The following is a 27,634-nucleotide window of genomic DNA, read 5'->3' as shown; positions in this document are numbered from 1 at the left end:
AAGAAGCCTGCTATCAAGTACCGTAAAGAAAAATAACACATTACAGCCGATTGCATTGAGTGTGTAGGTAAAGGTAATATCTTTAGTTAGCTTGCTTGCTAGCTGAACCGTTACTTACACTTATGAAATCAGCTGTAGTGTGTTATTTTTCTTTTATTTGTGTGGGCTTTTTTATTGGGATGAGGGAGGGGAATTTTTGTGTTTTGTTTGGGTTCTGTTTATATTCATACAAAAATAATGTAACATAAAGAGAAACCCAAACTGATACCAGTATCATGCACAAGTATGCAGTTTTAGCATGCGAAAAATACAGAACACATGACATGAATTCGATGGTCAATGTTCAGTTTTTCTTGTTATCTGTGTTTCTTAGATGATATAAGCAACACTATTTCAACGGTATTTGTTTTACGGAATGATTGTTATGTTTGCATAGAAATAAGTAGATGTAGTATATTTGCCAATGAGACAGTTATACATTGAAGTCTACTGTGTAAAAAGTAGACAATTATAGGTCATGCATCATCAGAACACGATGATTTCGGGGCTTTTATAGCTGACTATGCGGTATGGGCTTTACTCATTGTTGAAGGCATGACCGTGACCTATAGTTGTTAATTTCTGTGTAATTTTTGTCTCTTGTGGAGAGTTGTCTCATTGGAAATCATACCACATCTACTTTTTTTTATATATCTGTATGAAATGGTTCATTTGACTTTTACCTATTTTTTCTTGATTCGTTGGTCATTGCTCAGTTTTTTCATGTTAAGTGTGTTTCTTAGATGCTATAAGCATCAACTGTATTTGTTGTACGGAATGACTGTTCGGTATGTATAGAAATAAGTGGATGTAACTGCCAATGAGACAACTATACATTCAACTCACAGTGTATAAAAAGTAGACAATTATAGGCCATGTATCATCAAAACATGCAGTGGCGGATCCAGAGTTGGGGTTCCGGGGGTTGGAACCCCCCCTTTTTTGGCCGATCAATGCATTTGAATGGGGACATATAGTTGGAACCCCCCCCCCTTTATCCTGGGTTGGGGACCCCCCCCCCCCCTTTTAAAATGGCTGGATCCGCCCCTGACATGACATATAGTTGTTAATGTATGTGTCATTTTGGTCTCTTGGGATAGTTGTCTCATTGGCGATCATACCACATCTTCTTTTTTATATGACCATGTTTTCATGGTTCAACTTCATAAGCAATTGATTACTTTTTTGGTGAGTCCGTAACCGCGGAGTTTCTAGGATACTATAACCAATATGTCATCTATATATACAATTATGGTTGTAAATTCATAATTAGTTTCTGAAATTTTGGAATACCTTAATTATTAAAGAAAGTAAATCTATGATACAAATCGAATTCTTAAAATTTTAATGATGAAATCATTCATCAAGAATTAAAGTAAATATTATGATACAAATCGAATTTTTAAATGTAATTAAATGTTAGAAACATTCGGTCTAGTTTAATGAAAATTAAAACTCTCGGCTTTACGTAAACGCCTTCGGTGATATAAGACCTTTAATAGTGTTTAAAGTGATATAATCATCTAAACAATTGTTCTCAGCTTGATGAAGACAAAGATAATAAACACATTGAAAGAACAAATCTATTTAAAAAAAAACTATTGTACCCTAGTCTATTCAATCATCCATTTAAATTGCCCCTATTACTTCATCATTCGTATTTTGCTATTTTTGATGTCAAAATATAGGATAATCGTGTCACTTAAAAGATTTCACTTAAAAAGAATACTAACCAGTGAAGCAGAAAAGACTTTTAGTGTACTAGTACGCTATAGACTTTATTAAATGTTAACCTCACTAAGTGTGGCGAGAAGTGTAGATAATGAACCAACGACAAAATTCACGTACTAATTCGGGATTTCAAAATAAATTTTGGTTTGAACATCCTCCTCCAGACTATGGACAACAAATGGACTTACAAGACAAAGAGGTAAGCTGGTTCACATCATATAGACAGAAGAATTTTTTTATACATTTTTATGATTCCAGACCGTAACGTTACTTACGTAACAGAAATCTGTTATTATCTTTGACTTTAGACCTATTGACTGAAAAGTAAATTCGGATCTTTCTCTTTTAAATGTGAAACAATATCCAAGAAAGATAAGGGAGCTAAAATTTGAATATTATGGAAAAGGGGGGTGGCTAACTTAAGATGAAATTTTGAAAAAAAATAGGCAGGACAGGAATTTTGAGTAAAAAAAAGGCAGGCAGGACCGAATAGAGAAAAAATTGAAAATCAGACAGAGATTTAAACTAATAAAAAATAACCGAAAAATGCGGTACAAAATTTGTCATCCCTGCACCACCACCCCTCCCCAGCCCGAACTTTGACCTGGTGACCTTAAGCAATCTTCCTCTCAATATAAATGGCCATTTATCTTAGCATGGTGTCAATCAAATAAAAAGTATTTAAGTTAGCACCATGAGACAAAATTAACTGACGGACAGATTGACGGGTCATAGACCATAAACCCCAGATACTGTGTAGCGTGAAGCAATGATATAAGTAAACGATACGCTACAAGCAGTTTCGCAGAAAACTATTTATTATTATATATAAGAGTATAGAATAGAAGAGTCTAATCAGTTCTGCTTATACTTTATATAATTAAGATGCCTGATATAATATTGTTTAACAGAGTACAACTATATCATTAGCTACTGCATACTTCAACTATAGTATGTCTGAATGCTGGAATTCCATCTCACGTGGGGGGACTTCCTATATGGTCCGAGACCACAATTGTCGTCCCTTGATTTTCGTATAGTCCCTAGTGTTAACAGTGGGTTACTTGCCAATATTTGTCATATCCCTTCCAAATTTATTTCTCCATGTTTGATGACTCAAATTTGGAAGTTATGGGGGGGGGGGGTGAAATTACACTGTAAACAAAATTTGGGTCCAGAATTTTAAAGGAAAGTAGTGATTTGGTCCAGCTGAAAAAGGTTAAAAAATAGCACTTCGGAAACTGTCAAAAGATTTCAAGACGCCCTAAACATAAAATTGTCCATATGTTGAGTTGATGCGATGAAGTTTTCTATAATTTTGATATAATTTGTCCCAAAAGTAGTACAACACACTGTAAAAATCTCATTGAGAAAGCGCAGGTGGGATTTTTTTAATTTTCATTTATGTTATAAAAGAAATGCACTACGAATTAATTGTGGTCTCGGACCATATACACCGTTATAGGATATACCTCTAGAACAGGTCACCTTTTAAAGCTTGAAAAAATTAATAAGGTCATCTATTCGAGGAAAACTATCCAAAATATATTATAAGGTCAATAAAGTTCCATAACATCTTTGTCTGTCATCTTTCTTGGTGTTCCCGTCTGTTGGAGTATACCCACCGAGAATTCCATACACCGTTATCCTATACAAGGCTTATCTTTCAGACAGCAAATAAAACAAATTAAATAGTTCTCTTAAAAAACTTTATGATTATTCTTCAACATTTCCCTTAAAAAATCTATTTTTAAAACATTGTGAATAATAAGAGAAGGAAGACATAATGGGAATATTAAAAATCATAAGTCGATTAGAAAATGTTGTAAACATAATAATATGTCTGTAGTATGTATTTGATACAATGCTATTATGCGCGGGAAACGGCCTTGAAAATCAGACGAGATAAACAAACACACTCGTTGAAATGATGAAGTTTTTCTAAAGAAAATGAATACTCCTTTTGTCCTTCTTATGAAATAATATAATATGCGTATGTATCATGTTTTGAACTGATAATAGAAATAGTTTAAATATGAAACGTGATAATTAAATTTTAAATTTTGTTTTGAATAGAACCGTTACGGTACATTTGCGACAAGTGCTTTTGAATATATATGATATTTATATTCATTTGGTGAACCCGTACATATTGATGTTAGTTGATTTTATTGTTTGAAGTTTTGTATTTTGTAGCAGACGTGTTTATAGTCTTCATATTGATGTAAAATTGATCAATTTAGGAAAGAGTTTAACTACCCTTTCTTTACATCTTAAATGTAATGAATGGTGATGTAACACAACCCTTATTCCAAGGTTAAACTTGCTTTAACTTCAAACGAAAAATAATGTAATTTTTGAAATACATAGATCAATCACCATGAATCTGATAAGGGCAGTCTGAACTTTGACTGTCGTTAGGGAGCTACCATTTGATTTTTATGGGGGGGGGGGGGGGGGGGCTAGGATGAAAAAATTTGTCCTGCATATTTTTTTAGTTGTAATCTCTGTCCTGCATTTTTATTTTTCACTCTATCCGGTCCTGCTTTTTTTTTTAGTTTATCCTGACTTTTTTTACATAAATTGTCATCCTGACTTTTGTTTTTTTTTTGCAAGTGTCTCATCCTGCCTTTTTTTTTACTCAAAACTCCTGTCCTGCCTATTTTTTTCAAATTTCATCCTAGCCCCCCCCCCCCCCCCCACCCCCCCCCCCCCCCATAAAAATCAAATGGTAGCTCCCTTAGGTCTAATACTTTCATAAAAGGAGATAAAAGATTCCAACTAAACGAATGTCATATACCCTCTCTTCAAACAATATATATATATGTGCATATTTTAACATGATTGTATATATTATTTATGAATTTGGTCAGAAGTTACCCCAGTTACAATTGATCAATATACAGGGGAACTTGCCCAATTCAACACACTGGGGAACCAAACAAAAAATGTAGGATTAAGCAAGGTGTCGCAATACTCAGGTTTTGTCTGCAAGGATAGGCCAATTTTGGGCTCATGAAATGAGTCGGTTAAAACAGGATGTTGGAATATTTATTTGTCGGATAAGACAGATTACAGTGTACAAACAAAACAAGCAAGCTAACCAAAGTCTTAGCTGAAATTAATATATAATGATAATTGTACTAGTTTTTCAAAACAAAGTTAGTGGCTTTTACAAAACGTTCTTCATTGGTGTCAATTTCAATTAAAAAGAACCGACTAATTTGGACAATTTATGCATAATGTGACGTTACACAAATTGCACCGTTTTTTTTCAGTCTTTTCACCTGCGTTTATTTATGATCCAGACAAAATTTAAGTTTCCATTCTGTGCTTATTTTGTAGATGTGTCATAATATTCTATCAAGTTACCCCAATTTAATTTTGAATCCATATTGAATCATAGAAAAATGGGTTTAAACCGACATCCAAACGAACCATGATGATTCTGTAATCAAGAGTCAACCCACATTGCATCCATGCTGAAATTCACGTCACTAAAATCGAATAACAAATGTTTTGTTATATTTTTTCAAATATTTAGAACAATTTTATAAATAATCGTATCCATGGTCTAATTTTAGCAAAACCTACTTATATTATTGCCTATAGGATATTTTATGGCTTGTTCGTATCGAGTTTCTATAATGATTTTTCATGTATCACTGTGTATATTACGTACTTTATATACTAGTATGCAATTTTATATGCATTTAGATTTTTATCTTCAATTAAAGAGTTTATTCTGTTATTCCTATGTTTATGCATGATTTGGTGGTTCATATATATAGCGTGTTTCGCTTATATAATTATATTTACTTTAAATCATATATATTATTTTCATTTATTAAAACCTGATTTAACCTTTCATGGTATATGGATTATATTTTTCATTTTATAAAATTGTGATGTTAAAGAATACAACTACATTTTCTTGAGGAATTTAGAAAAATATTTTAAATTGATATATTTATTGTTAAAATAACACATATATGTTTATGATTCGTTTAATTATAAGTAGTACAATACACCCGCCTAACTTACTTTTGGACTTGATTTCAGGTATTCGTATTGTAATTATGGCATTCTGATAAAGTCTTGATGATAATTACAATAGGTAGTTTTCTCTGCTTTAAAAATCTTTTCCCGTCTTTGAACCCGTTATGGTTTTCTTACTCCAACACGAAACTGTTTGAACCCGTCCTTGCTGTCTTCTTATATATAATTTTTCATCACTTTGAATTTTGTTTTATTTTGATGATGAGAGAATCAGGTGCGTGTGTGTTAGTATATCTTATTGCATTGTACTTATTGATTTGGGAAAAGTCAACTTTCTGGTAGTAAAATACGTCACGGCTAGGCTGAGAAATTTGGTAGCCAAATGCTCACATAAATTCTGAATCAATATAATGTGGTAAATAAAATTGATAATTCAAACGTGTCAAAGAGACAACAACCCAACCACAGTGCAGATAACAGCCGAAGGCCTCCAATGAGTCTTCAATGCAGCGAGAAACTCCCTCAACCGGAGGCGTAATTCAGTTGGCCGCTAAACAAATATGTATACTTGTTCAGTGATCATGGACGGCATACTAAACTCCGAATCATACAGTCACAAGAAACTAAAATTAGATCATACAAGATTAACAAAGGCCAGATGCTCCTGACGTGGGACATGTGCAAACTTGCGGCGGAGTTAAACATGTTTTTTTGGGATCACAACCCTCCCCTATACCTCAATGTAGAAAAGTAAACGCATAACGATACGCACATTAAAATTCAGTTCAAGAGAAGTCCGAGTCTGATGTCAGAATATGAAACAAAAGAAAATAAACAAAATGACAATAATACATAAATAACAACAAACTACTAACAGTTACTGACATGCTAGCTCCAGACCTCAATTAAACTGATTGAAAGAATAAAATGTACGTCTTCATCATATAAATATCAGGCACAATTCCTCCTGTTAGGGGTTTAGTATTATACCATCATGAAATATATGAGAAGAACATAACCCGTGGCATACCAACAACTGGTTTTGGAATAAATGTGTTTAATTCCAATAATTCCCATAACCCATGGGTGGGATCCTACTAAAGGAGGAAACTACACAATATTTCACTGATCTAGTAAACATTTAGGGGCCAGCTGATGCCCACCTTCAGGTGCGGGATGTTCTCGCTGCGTTAAAGACCCATTGTTGACCTTTGGCTTCTGGTCGGGTTGTTGTCTGAAATATTCCCCATTTTTCATTCTCAATTATATTTTATACATACATGTGACACATTGCCGAGCTTTATAAATAATTCAAATTTAACTGCTGTGAGAGGTGAAATATCGTAATACACAAGTTATAGTGGTGGAATCTGCTTCTCTGGTGATTTTTAGCTTTTCTCTTCAAAGATTTGCAGAAAGATGTGTTCTTTGTATGTGAAATTATCATGTTTTCACGACGTTACAATAGAAATTCAGAACAAATCAAGAACATTAACGTCATAATTAAATTTTGACCAATAATTTGCTGTGAAGATATTTCACTAGTGATGAGAAATATTTTTCTCATACCGCTCAAAAAATGTGAAAACAGCAGAAAAAATAGAGAAATGTAAATAAACACTTTTTTTTATATTAGTTATATTCAAAGTTGAATATTTGTCGTTTCAACTTCATGTCAGTTAACAAATTGGACCTTATTATTTTAGTAGTATAGATATGTATATATATTTGTATATTTTAACTGTCATTTACATTTGGATATATGTATTGAATTCCTCTAACTATATTATTTTAACTTGAATTGATCCTCAGATATATACAAATAAATTCCTTCGGTTTGTCTCTGGATAAAGTGTACGGAAACCTGTAACATTTATAGTATCATCGTATATAAAGTGCGGATCTTATATAAATAGATATAGGAAGATGTGTTGTGCCAATGAGTCAACTCTCCATCCAAATAACAATCTATAAAAGTAAAGCATTATAGGTCAATGTACGACCTTCAACACGGAGCCCTGGCTCACATCGAACAAAAAGCTATAAAGGGCACCAAAAGTACTAGTGTAAACCATTCAAACGGGAAAACCAACGGTCTAATCTATATAAAAAACGAGGAACGAGAAACACGTATAAATTACATAAACAAACGACAACTACTGTACATCAGATTCCTGTTTCACTGTATGTGCCATACATTTCTAATTAAGAAATACTTCTTTCATTCCATGCTTTATGTTCATTTTAACATGGGAAGATACTATATTTGTCAATATCTTAATACTGAGCGTTAGCGAGGTATTTTAAAAAATGTTTACAAATATAATGACTTGATAGAATTATTTCGATTCTAATAGGAATATTTTGAACTTTTGTACTTCGAAGCGGACCTATAAGGCAGCAACCATTTGATTTTCTGGGGGGGGGGGGGGGGGGGCTATGGTTTTTTTTGGAAAAAAAAGTTTGTTTCCAGTTTTTGATGAAAAAAATAATTTGTTTTGGACCCTGAGAAAAAAAAATTGTTTGTTTCACCCTCAGCTGCCACTATATGTAATGCTAAAATTGAAAGAAAAAACTTGTTTTCGGTTTGTCCCTAAAAAAAAAGATTGTTCTTCGCCGAAGGCGAAAAAAAAAGTTTGCACAGAAAAAAAAAAAACATAGCCCCCCCCAGAAAATCATATGGTTGCTGCCTAATACACGCGCGAAAGGTCGCCATTTTGAATTAATGAATTTGATTTTTATTACATTGACCATTTTAGGATGAGAAGAGCAGAGAATCTTTGGATTCAACGGGGAAAACAAAGTCTTTCAAACGTCTCGTGGTACGATTTGCAGAGAAGACTTCCATGCAGGGTGTAGCCTACATTAACAGTGCTAAAGTATGGTACGCCAAGATCATATGGACTTTTCTCCTCATCACTTGTACTGCAGGGATGGGTTTACACTTGTACTATCTTATTAATCAATTTTTGCAGTTCCCTGTACAAACAAAAATTGAATTGGGATTTAGCAATCTTATATTTCCTGCGGTGACAATTTGTAATGTGAATCCAATTCGTATGAGTAAAATAGATATGGCTTCCCAACAAATCCAGTCACTTATAGAGCAATTAGAATGGTCTAATTTACAGGACGACGACGAAACAACGACACAGGTAAACATAATAATTAAACGTTTAATTATAGAGCGACTGTTGATTAGGTTTTCGTTTCCTATTGTTAATTTTCCAATTTTAAATGGTAATGATCCTTTGGCTCCTTCTAACGGTTTAGACATTTTCCTGTCGTTTTGAGTACTAAAGACTCATCGGCGACACTTGTGTTCGTTAATTTAGAAACGACCCATGGTAGCTAATTGATTATTTAAAAAATATTTTCATTTGGTTAGTAGTTTTTGCGCCTAGAACCGATCTGGTGAGTTAATCCCATTTTAACGAATTTTTACTGAGAGTGCATTTCTTTCTAACACATACGATGCAAACGGCTAAGCGCGCACATGTTTTGATCATTTATTTCAAACAAACGTTTGCAAAGTTTACATAAACCTTTTCAAACTATGCATTCGCTAAAGATGCGTCTACAGTTTGTCTTCATCGTTTGTTACAACAAGCGCTACATTTGTTTCGAACTTCAACCTGATTAAACAATGTTTTTTTTCTACTTTTGTAAAAAGTATATTTACCGACAACATGAGCATTCATTATTGAAAGTTCAAACAGGGTCGGTAAAGACTTATTAAACGATGTATTTGTTTTTACTTTTGTAGCGTTTAGAAAACAACAACAAACGACACACAACGTTTGCAAAATTTTGTTTAGAAAGAAATGCACACGCTAAAAATGCGCCTGCAGTTTGTCGTTTGTCGTTTGTCGTTTGTTAGTATAAACGCTACATTTGTTTCAAAGTTCAACCTGAATAAACGAAGTATTTGTTGCTACGTTGTAAAAAGTCTGTTTACCAACAACATGTGCATGTATTATTGAAAGTTCAACCAGGGTCAGTAAAGACTTATTAAACGATGCATTTGTTTCTACTTTTGTACCGTTTAGAAAACAACAACAAACGCGACACAACGTTTCCAAATTTTTAGTTAGAAAGAAATGCGGCCTGAGTTATGTCCCAATCTTACTGTTAGTTTTAATGGTGTGATTGTACCCGACTGTCTCGGATTCGGACAGGATTTATCGCACACTGACATATTTCACTCGCCACATTTTAGTATAACTATCCCAATTCAGTCGCCTGTTTACTATTGTTGGTCGTCTCTGCCATATGTGTCTTTCTCGGCTTATTAACCACTCAGTCATCCCATCTATAAGGTATCATATTTCTAAAATGTCTGTTCATGCCGCATTTATGGGCATTACTTTTTTCTGGTCTGTGCGTCTGTTCGTCTGTCTGTGGGACAGCTTCAGATTAAAGTTTTTGCTCGAGGTAGCTTTTGATGAAGTTGAAGTCCAATCAACTTGAACCTTGGTACACAAATATTGATTTCTAATCTAGTTTTCGCAAATAGTAATCACGTGTATTCCATCAAGTGGTTTCCTACATTTGTTTATGCTTTGGTTAGATTCGAGAATTTTACTATATTTTAGGGTGCCAGACGGAGAAAACGTTTTGTTGACGAACTTTCAAAAATAAATAAGAGTGCGTTTTCTGATTATGATGACGTGTTTGACAACTATGATGATGATGACTATGAGTTTGGTAGCCAAAAAGATGAAAGACTTGAGATTTTATCACTGTTTAGAGAGTTATATAAAGACGAAGAGAGGTAAGCCTTTGCTTCAAATTCAATGTAGTCGATTTAGTGACAACTTTGAGAGCTAGAATGATGGCCAGTTTAGCTAATTAAACGCTTAGAAAATCTAAAAAAAAAACCAAAAAAAAAAAACAACAAATGGCATTATGATTGCTGTCTTCGGAAGAGTACCTTTAATAAGCTGTTTTAATTGTTTAACATTTGTCATTTTGGGGACTTTTATAGCTGACTATGCTGTTTGGGTTTAAAAGCATTTGTTCATTTTTGGCCGTACAGTGACCTATAGTTGTTAATTTCTGTGTCATTTGGTCTCGTATGGAGAGTTGCCTCATTGGCAATCTTACCACATCTTCTTTTTTGTTCTGCTAGTTACGGGTGGTTATAAGTATAGTGATTATACCTTGTCAAAAATTAGATAGAAGATGTATAAATACAAAATATGTTACTTATTTCCTACATGTACAAATCATATCAACAAAAATATTATAATGACCCGAAAGATATACATTGTGATTTGATTAGATACATTTTAAAAACATTTGGTTATACATGTTTTAAAGATTGTACCCTCCAAAAAAAAATCACCTCTCTGTTATATGTCAATCAATAGTATAAACTTTGTTCCGGTAATAAAATCATTTACATAACAGCGTGGACAACCGCAATACTTATGCTGGAGTTTACGCTCCCTAAGTCTGGCAGGGGTCCTCCAGTGAAAATTTAAAGATAAAAGAGTAAAGTACATGCAGGTGCACGAAAAGAAAAAAAGGTTTTTATTTTCAACATTTAAATCAACACGCAATGTTTAGTCGTCTGCTAGTTATTCGTATATTTGATTTAGGCGTTTAGAACCTTTAGTGACCCCCAGTTTAAATATTTAAACACGTACGATATGACAAGTAAGCGTTACAAACGAACGCTCACCTAACACGACCCAGTCAAATAAACTTGAGTGCGCCAAGCAAATGGTCTTGTCCACGCTGTTATAAAAATGATTATAAAAAAAAACACTTAGATGTGAGGGACGACAAAAAGCATATACAGTTGTCTATTGCTGTTGTCGCATCGGCATGACAGGGGCGGATCCAGCCATTTTAAAAAGGGGGGGGTTCCCAACCCAGAGTAAAGGGGGGTTCCAGCCATATGCTCCCATTCAAATGCATTGATCGGCCAAAAAAAGGGGGGGTTCCAACCCCCGGAACCCCCCCCCCCCCCTCTGGATCCGCGCCTGCATGATTACAAGTATGCTCTCTCATCCCATATATAAATATCGTATAAGGTCTCTACTAGCACACTATGTAACTAATAATGCACGTTAAGCAGTCTTTAATTTTTCAATTTCAATTTCAAATTCATTTTGGATGATTTGATATCTTAATTATATATTGAATATTTCCATTACAGGGACACCAAAGTAGAAATGGGACACCATATAGAAGATATGCTGATATCGTGTACTGTTGGGAAATATAAATGTTATGCAAGGTAATACATGACCCAGAACTTAAACTTAAGCTGTACAAAAATTCACGCGTCAAACATTTGTATTGTTAAAAAACATAACGAAATACTAATCGCAATCTGAAAGCACGAACAACTGTCTTTTTAATTTCAAGTCGTTTTTTTTTATATATACATGCCAATCATACTCTTTTTTTTTAAATGAGTTCAGCTTTTGTATTTATTATCGAAACATTCCATCGGAGTTCTGGTGTATGTTGTAATTTCAGGAATATTTAACAAGACTTCAACAGTAAAATATTTTAGAGCTACAAAATGGGGTCTAAACAACCTTTATTGCAATAATTATTTATAGATATGTTAAAGGTTGTATGTGAATGGTGTACCCTGTTTATTTTTATATTGGCAATAGACGTGTCAGTTATTAATTCTTCGACTTGTTATTTTGGCTAACTTTTGACATCAATTCAATTCAATTCAATATTTTATTTAAGTCTCATCTCTCAATAATATATAATACAACATTACATTAAATGTAAAAATATATAAATATAAAAAGAGAGCCATTCTGTACAGAATTACAAGAGACTATAACATTAAAAATTATATAAAGAATGCATCTATTATAAAACATATTGACATTAACATTATTTACAGTATAAAACATTTCTACGTCTATTTAAAATAAGATTACAGGCTTTGGCACAGCTACGAATCATATTATTCTCTGTAAATAAAAACACTAATTTCTGTTTATCATCATAAGACATAAAATCACTATTAAAATGTGTTGCTTCATCAAATAATTTCTTTCTAAAATCATCATACAAAGGACACGATAAAATAACATGGGCTTCATCTTCTAAAATATTCATGCAATTATCACAGACTCGATCTTTTAAAATTAATTTTTCAAATCTCTCCGTTTCTATCAACGATGTATCAAATACACCCTTAAAACACACACTTGAGTTAAATAAAACCCTTACAGAATTGTCTACACTAAATGATATTTTGTACACTTATTTTTTTATGAGCATATAGTTAACAAGTTCATATTAATTGAAAGATTGTATGTTCATTATTACTATCTGAAATTCTGTATATATATTACAGCAATTTCACGGTTTTACAGCACGATGTATATGGTAATTGCTACACACTGAAAACAGGAAGTTTGAAAATTGCTAAAGCAGGACCCACAAATGGTAAACTATTATAGTGAATAGGCGAAATGTACCAAAGGGATATTAAAATGCATAAATCGAAAACAAACGGAACCATGCTATGGCAAAAAAAAATTAAAAAAATTGGTGAAAATACAAAACAACAGTTCATAAAACATCACATAGAAAACTAGACTAAGCAACATTAACCCTACCAAAAACGGGGATGATCTCAGGTAATCTAGAAAAGTGAGCAGGTTCTGCTCCACATGTGGAAATCGTTCAGTTGCTTGAGTAAGTACAAACCAGGTGATAGGTCTACCTCTGTAGGTCATATTCGAGAAAAAGAGGGCGGGATTTTGGTTAAGTTTTTTCTAAATAGCTTTCATCATCTATGAAACGAATGTGTCATAACGGTCAACCAAATTTGGTGGCATCCGTACAATTTTTGAAGGAATGATTTTATCTTCATCACTTGTAACTCTCAGATTCATATCTTCATTTTAAGCAGAATCCTCTATAATTAAGCAATCGTAATAAGAAATGCAAGCTCTAGAATATTTACCAAAGAGTATATATGCGTGCTGTTGGAATATTGCTACATAGAGATAAAAAGTTCACAATTGGGAAGTTGACATTCTTTTTTCCTGTCGTAAGAATATGTCATTTCTAGATGTAAGTCAAGACATGAGGCAAAATTAACAGTATTTGTTGTATCCTTTTCCTTTTTACGATTGTGACCTACCGAATTAGACTGTTTACCGGATTTGTAATTACATGAGCAAACAACGGGAGCCACATGTGAAGCAGGATCTGCTTACCCTTCCGGAGCACCCGCAGTTTTTGATGGGATTCGTGTTGCTTAGCCTTTAGTTTTCTAGGTTTTGTCTTCTGTTCTATTATTTGTCTGTTTGTCATTTTATTTATAGTCATGGCGTTGTCAATTTATTTTTAATGCATGAGTTTGACTGTCTCTCTGGTGTCTTTCGTCCCTCTTTTATTTAAAGTTTGATGGTATAAATGCGTTTAACATATTCACCATACTTTTAATAGAGACGGAACATCACCTTAATGTCAGAACCTGAGATTAAAGGGCAATGTTAGTTTTTTTTTCGGTCATCCTAAGCAGATCTTGCATAAATAGTTAACAAAGGTACCAGGCTTATAATTTAATACGCCAGACACGCGTTTCGTCTACAAAAGACTCATCAGTGATGATCAGATCAAAATAAATAGTTCAATATGAAGCCATACAAGTACAAATGTGAAGAACATTGAGAACCCAAAATTCCAAAGAGTAAGGTAAACTACCTGGGATAAAAAAAAAACTAGGTATTTCGAAAAATTCATACTTTTGTAAAGAGGAACTTTATATGAATTACCATATACTAGTAATTGATATTCATAAAATTGAGAATGGAAATGGGGAATGTGTCAAAGAGACAACAACCCGACCAAATAAAAAACAACAGCAGAGGGTCACCAACAGGTCTTCAATGTAGCGAGAAATTCCCGCACCCGGAGGCGTCCTACACCAAAGTGCTGACTAATGTAAACCCCATTAAGTCAGCCCCATAAAGTCAGCCCCATTAAGGCAGCCAAATAAAGGAACTAGTCTATAAGAAATTGGACATAGTTTAATTGTATACTTTTCTGAATACACTTATCATTCAGCCCTCGAATTCAGCATACGGAAGTGCATTTGAGATTTGTGTTTGAGAAGATAAGTCCAATGACTCCAAATAACAAAATTTGAAAATTTGAAATGTCATTGTCATTGATTATGCCTAAAACCATCTAAAACATATTATATGGCGCTTATTACAACCAAGAAAATTACAAAACTATGTATTTTAGGGCTCTCGTTAATTCTATACATGGACAAAGAAGAATATCTCAAACAAATCAGTGAAGGATACGGAGCGCGAGTATTGGTCCATGACAAGGATACCTACCCATATCCTTTAGAGGAAGGATTTTTTGTACCATCATCAAGTGAAACACAGATAGGTCTACGCATGGTGAGATATTTAATAATTTTTCTCAATAGCTGGTGGCCTCATAGACGAAATAGTCTTCTGTGGCATTTCTATGTTGAACCAAATATGGTAGGTATCTTTCAGAATGCTGCATTGATTGAAAAAATTGTCGAAAAAAAAAACATGAATTAACTGGCTATTATCTTTAAAGTTTATTCTAATGTTAAAATTGAAAAGATGCATTTAACTGTTATTCATTTTGTTTAAGTAACTGATGTAAATATGTTAGAAGCGAGTCCATATAAGAATCATGATAAATGTATTTTAAGTTAGATGGACAGCCTACTACTAAAAAATGTTGATATCGGTTTATGTAAAAAAAGAAAAAAATGCTGAAATAGATATTCATGTTTAGCTTTTTTTATGGATTCTTTACACGTGAATTATAAATTCTATAAACTCGTGTTGAAGTCCAATAATGATGTCCTATTGTAGATCTAGTCTGGTAATGAAGTACATCGATACTATTACTCGTCCCTTTATCTACACTCCAAATAAGCATTTGCAGCCTTTCATAAAGTATATAAAGAAATTTTTGGATTTTGCCTGCTTTTTATATGGACTCATACTTTTCGGTTGTTGGTGGTGGTATGTTGATCTTACGATGTCCTTAGTTTTTTTTTCTGTTGTGTTGATGCCGTATGGACGATTCCATAACTCTTTTGTTTTCATATGTGTAAGTTCTTCAATTCATTTTAAAGCAGCTAAAGTAGATCGAGTATTACATACAGGGGCATATACTTGCCTCCCCATGCAGCTATACTTTGCTTGAGAGAAACCAAAACACATCTACTGCCATGGCACGGTTATTTAGAAATGACAGATACATGAAATGACATATTGTATTATTAAAAGGGACACAACTCTCACGATTTGAATACAACACACATACGACCATACTTGTATTTAGCACGAGTGTCTTTTTATGAGCATTTCCATCTTGTCGTGTTGTGAAAATGCTTTTTTGGTTTAAAAATATGGTGCAGGATATCACCAAATAATGCTTAGAAAATTAGTTTACTCTTTTGAATTGTTTCACATTTTCACTGTCGAGCTGCCTTTTAATGTTTTTCTCATTGCTGAAAGCCCTACAATGTCTAATAAATGCTTACTACAATTTCATGTTTAACTCTGGTAGAAAGTTGTCCCATTGACAATCATACCACATCTCCTAATTTTATATCATGTGGACTTGGTTGTCTATTCGTAGTTTTTAAATTTTGCTATGACATTGTCAGTTTCTTTTAGAAGTTTTAGTTTTTTAAGAATCTTTCATCAGCCCCCAGGGGTGACTAGAGAACGAAATATGGTCACTTGGTATTCTCCCGACTTAGTAAAACGCTTGCCGAAGTGGGTAGTCCGTTTGGCTTTGCGGGATGTATCAAGTTCGCAGTCACGTCTGGTCAGAATGGGGATGTTCAATCCGATGCCTCGTGTAAAGAGAGTGCCACGATACTTTGCACGTTAAGAACCCTTGCAACGACCCTTTGAGGGATCCGTAGGTGGCCTGTTGCAAGGCAAAATTTATGTCCCTATCCAATATACCCTCATTTTCCAGTGGCAGTCCAAATTTCCCTGACCATCAAAAAGGATGGCCATTATCATGACAAGCCATACCTATTGTATTTATTGTTAACTTGTTCTCGTCCAGAACATGCATGATTTTTTTGACACTGGACGTTAAGCAACCGACAATCAATCAATCAATCGTTTCATCAGCCTTCATTTTACATCCTATAATTATGTATTTAGGTTACCATCGAACGACAGGACAAACCATACGGAAATTGTACTGAAGACACTTATATACGCAAATATGGATACAAATATACACGATCTGTGAGTAAAAAATATTTATCTGAAACCTATTATCTGTCAAAATGCATGTAAATATGAATACCATTAGACGACAAATAACAAGCTGAACAAACAACAAGTTTAAGAAGGACACACAACATCATGCCAAAATAAACAATGAATGATTTGTGTTATTACCTCTTCGACACAATACTGTAAACCAACTTATTTTCGCGGATACTTTATTTCGCGTTTAGCCATATCTAGTCAACTTCGCGGCTATTTAATTTCGCGATATTCTTATTTACTAGAGGTGTTTAAATAAGGTAAGATCCAAGTTATACATATTCGCGACGATTTAAATTCGCGTCATTTTTCTAATCGCGAAAGTCGCGAAAATAAATCGCTCGCGAAATTAAGTTGGTTTACAGTATTCAATTGTGAAGTTGTAGTGTCATGCTAAGACTTCACGTTAATACAAAAAAGATTCGGTTAATATCTGAAATCTAGAGAACAATAAACATCTGAAAACAGAAAAGACATGTGTGCTTTCGGTAAACAGTAATTATGTTTTTTCAGCTTGAACTGAGAAGAGGGTTCTTTCAACTTGGAAGAAGAACAATATATGAATATCAACATTGTTGCAAACTCAAACTTCTTGAGTCATTAGTCACCAAAACATATCTCAAGGGCTGTTCTTGAAAAAAGTAAAATCACAAAAATACTGAGGAAAATTCAAAACGTAAAGTGCCTAATAAATTGGCAAAATCAACAACTGTCATATTCCTGACTTGGTACAGGTAATTTCAAATGTAGAAAATGGTGGATTGAATATGAATTTATAGCACTAAACCTCTCACTTGTAAAACAGTCGCATCAAATTCCATTATATTTATAACGATGCGTGAACAAAACAGACATACTAAGTAAAATTGTCAAAATAGGAGTACAGTAGTCATTACCGTGTCACAATATCAATCAGGACAAAAACAAACAAATATTTCACAAAGAAGCACAAAAGCATATATGAAATTGAACAACTACATCCATTGCTTGCTTATATATGAATTTTGAATCAACCCAAATATTTGAAGTCCTCTGTTTGATGTGCTAATTATAATTTTAGTTTTGTCAAACATTATGCTCTCAAGAATTGTTCTCCAAAACATGTGGTTGTTATGAAGATGATGTGACAGAACTGTATTACCAGATAAAAACCGGAGTAACAGAAAAATTTTGTGAAACAAGGCAAGGTAAATGGTAACAATAGGGTTAAATAAATCACGACCAATGCGCCGTTTCAGAATCTTATGAATTATGGGTAATATTTTTAAAAGTTTACACCAAAACGTCGTGATTGGTTCAAAACATTGTCAACAATGGGAATTCAACCAATGACGTGACGTTATTTTCATTGTGGTGTACGAACAATAAAATTACCCATAGTCCTTTAGATTCTGAAACGGCTAGTTAACAATTATTTAATCAATGTATTTTGGTTCTTAAAATTCAAGGATAAAATTAGAAATTTAATGCAACGTTGAAAATTGATAACATTATACTTCGATCATACTTACATCAGAAAATAAACATCGTGTAGAATACGATGATCCTTTTGACATTTTTGGCCTTTGTCATGGATTTTGTTAATAGTCCTTGTCTTATGCCCAAATAACACAAGCATGATAAGAGTGCGCTGTGTGGTAAACGCAAAATAGATAGCAATCAAACGATATATTTAACTTATGACGCCTAGAGTGCTTCTTATATATTTTTGTTTCTACTAAAATATGGTTTCACGTTTAATTATATCTCCATCTAGATTAATCAGAAAAAGTAGAAAATAAGACGCGGAAAAAATACTTATACTAGAAACAAATTACGGGTGTATTTGTTATAAAAAAAGTTATAAAAGTATATTGACTTTAAATGCTGCTGTAATGACATGTCTATTTTTGTAACTGTTAATTTGTGAATCTTAAACATCTATTTGTACACACTAACTTAAATTGATTGATTGATTATTGTTTGTTTTACAAGCATTAGCAGAGAAAGGCTATATCACGGCGAACACTAACTTTAATAACAGTTATTAAATAGGCAATAAAGTCGTCGTACCAATATTGCTATAATGAACATTTTAATTTGTTGGCAGAAATTAAATGTATGAATAAAGAACGAGCGAGGCAAAACAGACAAAAAGCAGAATGTGACTGCAAAAACCCTTGTAGGTAAGATAGTCTTTTTCAAACATTACACCTTTTTTGTGTTTGTGTATGTTTTATATACTAGTATTTGAAGTATCACTTTTTTATTTAACATTTATGAGAATTGATGCAAGTATACAATTTATTCCAGTTGCACACTAATGCATTATGCTAATTAAGTAATTATAACTGAATGGGACAAAACTTATTTAATATATTGTATAATGGTACCCGGCTGTTATTAAACATATATCTCATGGCACTATAAAACATACACAGTTCAATTTGGTATGAAATATATTTTACGGTTCCGTATCTTTTGATCACTTTTGATCACTTTTCTAAATTATCACGTTGTTCATATGTTGGTTTTATTGTTATTTGTTTTGTTTTATTTTTGTTTTGTTTGTTTAAATCTTGTTACAAATGAATTGCAATCATATTACTCTGTATGGGCAATTGTCCCCCGCGCTAAGTATCTAATTCTGTGTAAGCCTAATTTTAGTCTGGATTTTTTAAGTATTGGTATTTTTATTTGATATAGTCATGCTGATTGTAAGATGCACAGTTTTCTCTGCTATCAAAATATTTCTGTTTGAACCCGTCGACCTGAAACTTATTCGTTATTATTGGTAATATTAATTATTTGGAAAACGAAAGGGCCTGGAAAGGAAATAGCATCGGATAGTTTCGGAACTTATTAATTTGTCAAATTGCTTATTGCTCATTGAAATTTGACAGCATTCAAATCATTTTGATCTCTGATGGATTTGTATTGTATAAGGGGATACATTTTTTGCGTAGGTCCACGATTTGTGGATATGTACAAGTAAACATTATTAGTTACATAGTGAGCTAGTGACCTAATACCGTATTACGTCACTAGCACACTATGTAACGAATTTATCTTACCGACTATCTTAACGTGTGATTCTCAAAATTAGCAAGTCTTCAATACTGTTAGTACTAAGAAAATACCTTCATTGATCCTTCTAAAACAGATGCCAACAATAACGACTTGAAAGGTTTAAATGTGTTTTATGAATTTATTTCAATCTTAATCATCAATTTCTTCGTCAGTTGGAACTTTTAAGATTTTTTCTCAGTACCGTTGTGTTTTTTATAAAGGGACATGACACCATTACTAACCGTGTATGAAATAAGCCCCGCCCCCATCTTACCTAATAAGGAATATAAAGGGACGCAACTCCACTACTAACCGTGTATGAGATAAGCACCGCCTCCCTACTAACCTAATATTAAATGTACACGGTTTGCACGCGGACGCTTATAACCAATCATATTCATGGAAATGTATAGGATGTAAGATAAATAATGATATTCGTTACCAATATTAAAGTAATATAAATGACAAATTCTATTTTGTTTAGGGATCTTTGCCCATCTTCCTGTCTCTATAGGAAATTTTAAATTTGAGCAACTTAACTTACACATATATAAACTATCAGATACAGCCAATCTAAGAAGATATGGTTCCAATTTAAATTCATGTTTGAAAAGTCCATAAAATTCCCCCCTAGATGAGCTATTAATTTGCGAGAACCAATTTTGAATAAATTGATCAGTCAAATTCTGTTTTAGAATTGACTTGAGAAGATTGTTATCCATATGCATTTGGTCATTCCATATAAAACTGAGCTCTGTTTCATCAAAAATAGAAAATTTAACATAAGCAATCCATTTAAAATGTCCTTGCTTACTCTCGTGAAGTTTAAACATAAGTCTATACAAAATACTAGATATTTTGTTACTACTGGATAAAAGGTTGTTTCAAAATAACGCCATTCTCAATTTAATGACAACTTCCATTGGAGAACGTCCAAGTTCTCCATATACCATATAGCTAGGAGTATTGTTTCTTAAATTGAGAATTCTCTTACAAAACTGAAAGTGTATTTTTTCTATACCCTGTTTCTTTTCAAATCCCCATACTTCACTTGAGTAGACAGGAATTGGAGTAATAAGTGAATTAAACAATTTTAATTGCAAATCTAATGGAATTGACAAACTTCTTATTTTCTGCAGTAAAGCATACAATGCTTTATTTGCCTGATCCAATAATTTCTTTTTAGCAGTACAAAACACTACCATTATATATGAACATAACACCAAGGTATGAATATGAATCTTGTACATCAATATTTTCACCATTAATATTAAATACAATTTTTGGTTTAAATTTTCTCTTACTAAATATTACAATTTTTGTCTTGTTTGTTTTAATAAGAAGTTTCCATAAATTACAATATAATTGCTCAAACGCTAACAGGGCCTGTCGAAGACCTTCTGTTTCAGACAGTAGTACAGTATCGTCTGCATACAAAATAATTAAGAGTTTAAGTAGACAAGACAATTCTTCTTCACATTTTTCATAAACCTTTTGTAAACAATTGACATTGTTTTCTAACAAGAAACTTTCAAGGTCATTTAAAAATAAATAATTTTGTCCCTGTTTTACTCCTGCATCACAACTGAAAAACGTTAAGACTTCGTCTCCTTTAATTATACATGTTTAATATTTAGATACATATTATATATAACTTTAAAACTTTTACCCTGAATATTTGATTTTTGCAATTTTTGCCACAGTCCCATTCGCCAGACTGTATCAAACGCACTTTTAAAATCTACAAACGAACAAAACAGTTTTTTTTCCTGCAGAAAAATATAATGATATAAGGGCATTTAAAATGAATATATTGTCTACGGTTGAGAAGCCTTTACTAAACCCTGCTTGTGCCACAGAAATTAATTCAATTTCCTCTGATAATGTGTTTAATCTACAATTCAATACGACAGTAAATGTTTTACTAAGACAGGAGTTAAGAGTTATACCCCTGTATGCACTAGGATCTAATTTAGATCCTTTATTTTTGAAAATAGGAATCATAATTCCCATATCCCAGCTCTCAGGTACAAGACCCGTGTCTAAAATGATATAATAAATAGCGAAAAATATATAGGCATTATATGTATTTTTAATATATTTATTTAGTATACCATCTTGTCCGGCAGATTTGCCATTTTTTAACTTCTTTACAACATTTTTTACTTCATCATCATTCATAGGATCATTCAATAATTCATTTAATTCTGGTGACATATCATTAAGGTTAACATCTATATCATTACTACATTCATTAATATCATTCATATTTAAGTCCTTAAAATAATTGTACAAAGATTCCATAGATATAATGTTTGGATCATCTTTACTCTTTTTATTAAAGTTATTCAAGATTTTCCAGAATTCCTTGCCATTTGTTTGTGCCGTATTTCTAATCTGGCTTTCAATATTAAATTGATTATCATTGTAAGCTTTATTTGTTAATTGCTTATATTGTTTGCTAAAGTCAAGTAATTTTTTATGATTTGTTTCATTTTTGTGTAAATTGTATTGTTTTCTTTCTTTGTTAAAAAAATTTCTAGCATCGTAACACTGTTTTGTATACCATGGTTTCTGGTTAGTTCTTTGTGTTGTAGTGCGTGGATTTTTAACAAATGTTTCGTTCGCAGATGATACGAGTATTTCGCCAATAGTATCAACAACTTTGTCAATTTCGTGTTGAGTACAATGATCACTCGAGTGTAAAATGTGAAGTTCGTTTAGTATTGCCGATAACTGTTCTTTTTTTTATTATGAACTGTATTGACAAACAGGTTTCGTTTGTTATCATGCCACCTTGTTTTTGGTTGTTTTCATGTGACGTACTTTGTGACTTTAATGTAATGTGTATTGCGCTGTGCACATCAGATAACAGTGGATCAAACTGTTGTATTTCAAATTCTTTTACAAGTGTAAAAAGCTTTGACGATAACAATAAATAATCTACTACACTTGTATTTTTAAAAGTAGTTTTACCAAAACCTTTATCTACACCAATACGGGAATTAGCAATATAAATATTTAATTTTTTACAGCAATTTAGCAATTTATACCCATAAGTATTAGGTTGACAACTACACTGTGTCACTCTTTGTAATGGAATATTATAAATAAAGGCAACAGTAGTATACCGCTGTTCAAACTCGTAAAACTATGGACAAAAAAAACAAAATTGGGGTAACAAACTAAAACTGAGGAACAGAAGAGCAACGACACAACATTAAAATGTAACATACACAGAAACGGACTAAGCATTAGACAAAATCCGATGAGAATAACCAATATAACATCAAAACCAAATACATGAATTTGGGATAGAAAAGTACCGTGACACGTCTTATAGTAATGTGAATTCACACTCAAATATAAGAGAAAACAAACGACACAACGGAAACACAACGTTAAAATGTTACACACACAGAAAAACGAACTATAATATAACAATGGCCATTTTTCACACTTGGTACAGGACATTTTTAAAAATAAAAATGGTGGGTTGAACCTGGTTTTGTGGCATGCCAAACCTCGCACTTTAATGGCAATGTTAAATATAACATTGAAATGACAACATAATATTACAGGACTACAATACAAATGAATAGGAGAACGTATTAGACAAAGAAACACATGATTAATAGATAACAAAAGGCATCAGGTATAAAATTCAATACGCAAAAAACGCGCCTCGTCTACACAAGACTCACCAGTGACGCCCAGATATAAAAGATCGAAAGTGAAAAAAAGTACAAAGTTGTACAGCACTGAAGATCAAAAATCGAAAAAGGTTGTGTCAAATACGGCTATGTTTTTATGCTTGGGATAAGAACATCCTTATTATTTAGAACAATGTATGCTATGCAAACAGAAAATTTTATCAAATAAACATAAAAGATATACATAATGAAACTAAAGTATTAACTAATTACAGAAAACAAAACCCGAATACATAATGCAAAGACCAACACAGAAAGGTAGACACACCTGACTTAGTCCAGGCCTCAACGCAAAAAATCACGTCACATACGAAGTGGTGAAAAGGCACAATAATTACGTCACATTTGAATTTCTGAAACATCACAAAAATGACGTCACATTTAAAAAACTATATCTCAAACGTAAGATAGAATTAGGATTGATTTAAGAGTATAATAGAACTAAATACTGATTTTACATTTAAACACAATGCACATTGCAAAACTTATTAATAGCAATTAACTATAATATATATATATGTCCAGTTTGTTTTGAATCCAACTTCAAACGTAAATTATCGTAGATTACGTTGAACAAAATCAAATCTAATAAATGAAGGCGGTGATTAATTGACTTTACCATAACACATGAATATAATAGAAAAGACGTCAACAAATTTGACAAAATCCGACGAGAACCACAAATACAGCATCAAACTAAACACATGAATGATGAATGTGGGATAGACAAGTACCGTAACACGTCTTATAGTAATGCGAATTCACACTCAGCAAAACAGTCACAATTGGGAATAAGTCACGTTCGTTAATTTAAAGATAAGACGACGTAATGACAAACCACAATCTACCATGTGGTAAAAATGTCCTTAGCTAGTTTTGTCAAAGACACATCGTATGTATCAACTAATTCGTGATCGTGTCCATAAAATTTACGGAATGTCAATTTTAATCTGTCCTCCTCATAACTTTGTTGAAGCAGTTTCTGTGTAAGGAGCAAACTCCTGTATATGAGACTTCAGATTTTCATTATCTAACATATATATATATATGACATTATTTCGTTGTCAGTGTCTAAGTGAAATGGATCTAATAGAGTTTCATCAGCTATTACAAAATCATTCAAAATGCCTGTCTTGGTGTATGTACATCTGATACTTTCTTAAGAGACATCAATTCATTCTCGATTTCATCATAAGCTTCTAAATTTGAATATTTCGAACCTTCAGGTGGTAAATAAAAACAGCCTACAATTACATCATTTTGCAGACCAAAAATGCTTTTTGCTACTTTTATCCACTGTACAAATTGACTTTCACTTGATAAAAATATTAAACTTGTTTCTAAGCTTTTTTTGAAAATAACTGCTATACCACCTGACTTTTTATACATTTTTTTTCTATTTTTTGTTACATATGTATTACCTTTTGGGACATCTAGGACATCTAGATTATCACGTTTGCTTTCTACAAATATTGAAATATCATAGTTTAGTATATCATCCGTAAATTCTTTAAATTTCAACTTAGATTTTAAACCACACACATTCAAGTAAAATATATATTAAGTTCATTATTTACACCTTTATTGTTTTTTTATGATTATCTTTGTTGTCAATGTCACTATTCTGTCCTCTTGTACACCACCTGTCTTATTCACCATTTTGGTCCATTGCAACAGAAGGTGTAGGATGTTGTCTGGTTTTCCTAGGATAGTAGCGTTTGTTATCAATGTAAATTCGATCTTCCTTTAGAACTCCCGTGTGTCCTTTCGTTCGGGCATCCTTCAGTATGGGAACTAGTTCTCGTCTCCGCTCAATGACTTCGATAGGATATTTTTCATGGACAACAAATTGCTTTTTGATTTTCAGTTTTTGAATTGCAGCACTAAGCACCATATTCCTGTCTTTACGTCTCTCAAACGTAGCCACTATTCCCCTTGGACTCTTTCCTGTTTTGGTTTAAGTCTATGGACAACATGAAAGTTTATTTCCTCCTCTATTTGAATATCACTCTTAATAAAATCTTTTAGAATTGCTTCAGTGTCCTCTTCTGGATTCTAAGTATATAACCTTTCTGTCAAAAAGTGAAACTATCATACTACTTAAAAAAACGCAAAGGCTCATTTCTCCTATAAAAATGGTCGGATCAAATTGACGTGTACATGATGACAACCTTTTTCCCAATATTAGATGTGTTTGTTAGACGGTCTCAAAGAATTAGCGTTAATGAATTGTTTCAATTCTCCAAAACTGATCAAAGTCTCATCGCTCCTGTAAAAATGATCAGAACAAAATGAATATTTTTAAACAAAAGCCAGTTTCAAATGATGGCAAAAAAAAAGTACAAAGTATTAAAGCTTTCATTCAAATGGTCTCAGAGGTATTGGTTACACAAACTGTTATTGTTGACAAAATATATCCCATATATGGTTATAATTATGTTATGATAATAAAATCTTACATTATTTGAAGCACGAGGCTTCACTACCCAGAGGCATACATCGAATTAGTCGCATTTTAAACTATTTCTAGTTTTTGTAAATTTCCTTCTTTTTTTTTTTTATTTAAACAACAAATGCTGTTTCTATGTATACCTAAAGCTTAGAAAGCTGTATCTGTATTTGGCACATATATTTTTGATTGTTCGTTTGTAATGCTTTTCATCCCTGGTTTTGGTTTATATATATATAAAAAAAAAGAAGATGTGGTATGATTGCCAATGAGGCAACTGTCCATAAGAGACCAAAATGACACAGACATTTACAACTATAGGTCACCATACAGCCTTCAAAAGTGAGCAACGCCCATACCGCATAGTAGCCGTCCAACTGTTTTGAATCGAGTGTACTGACAAGTCTTATGTGAACGAAACGCGCGTCCGACTTAAATATCAAAAGCCTGATCTCTTTGATATGTATCAATACCAAAGGTAGGTAGCTATCCTTCTGGCATCGTTGTCAAATAAAGAGTCACTTTCAGTCAGATAACAATAGTGAATTTAAAAAAAATGCCAACGGCCTTCCATTGTGTATATAAATTGTATACATCTTTTGTCAAGATTTTTTACCGTTTCAGTCAATGTGTGATGTTTTGTCTTCCTGTCAGTTCTTATATACATACAGGCAACAGTAGTATACCACTGTTCGAAATTCATAAATCAATTGAGAGAAAACAAACCCGGGTTACAAACTAAAACTGAGGAAAACACATCAACTATTAAAGGAAAACAACGAAACAACAGAAACACTGAAGTTCAACACAAAACAAACAAAGCAACACACACACAAACGAACTATAATATAACAACTGCCATTTTCCTGACTTGGTACAGAACATTTTTAGAAAAATGGTTGTTGAACCTGGTTTTGTGTCCTTTAAATCGTGACTTTACTGACACCTGAAATATTCACCTCGAAAGTGAGTCACCGCGACCTTAATATTTTGTTCCATTTAATAACTACAATAGATGTATGGTTCATTATAATACGTAACTCTGATTGGCTAAGTGCAATCTCGCGTTATGCCTTAATCAACTTCATTACACAATGAAATTTATCATTCATGATGACACGAGGTCCCTCAATAGAGTGCACAGGTAAATTAAATAAAAACTTGTTAAAAATCGTGCTTTTATGATCCTAGCTAAAAAATGTAATTATAAGTATTGAATGCTTCTTTTTGTAACTTGAAATTCATACAAAATGTATTTCGCTCAACGTTTTTACACCCCAATGAAATTACAAAAAGAAGCATTCAATTCTTAAATAAAAATACATAAAAATGATGTGTGGGTACGAGGACAATTGCATGAACTC

General features: G+C 32.8%; 1 protein-coding gene across 1 annotated transcript in view; it reads left to right on the top strand.

Moving 5' to 3' along the window:
• Window positions 1-1,749: 1,749 nt before the first annotated feature.
• LOC143076245 (FMRFamide-activated amiloride-sensitive sodium channel-like) overlaps window positions 1,750-27,634 on the top strand; it is a 35,841-nt gene continuing 9,956 nt past the window's right edge. Inside the window, exons 1-9 of the mRNA XM_076251976.1 lie at window positions 1,750-1,969; window positions 8,529-8,924; window positions 10,365-10,543; window positions 11,936-12,016; window positions 13,109-13,200; window positions 15,016-15,179; window positions 16,950-17,036; window positions 18,121-18,247; window positions 19,150-19,225. Coding sequence (XP_076108091.1) covers window positions 1,862-1,969; window positions 8,529-8,924; window positions 10,365-10,543; window positions 11,936-12,016; window positions 13,109-13,200; window positions 15,016-15,179; window positions 16,950-17,036; window positions 18,121-18,247; window positions 19,150-19,225 — 1,310 coding nt within the window. The 5' untranslated portion in view covers window positions 1,750-1,861. The remainder of the gene's footprint in view (window positions 1,970-8,528; window positions 8,925-10,364; window positions 10,544-11,935; window positions 12,017-13,108; window positions 13,201-15,015; window positions 15,180-16,949; window positions 17,037-18,120; window positions 18,248-19,149; window positions 19,226-27,634) is intronic.

Source organism: Mytilus galloprovincialis, chromosome 5 (genome assembly GCF_965363235.1).
Source record: "Mytilus galloprovincialis chromosome 5, xbMytGall1.hap1.1, whole genome shotgun sequence".
Classification (NCBI taxonomy): domain Eukaryota; kingdom Metazoa; phylum Mollusca; class Bivalvia; order Mytilida; family Mytilidae; genus Mytilus; species Mytilus galloprovincialis.
This window is presented reverse-complemented; position numbering and strand designations above follow the sequence as displayed.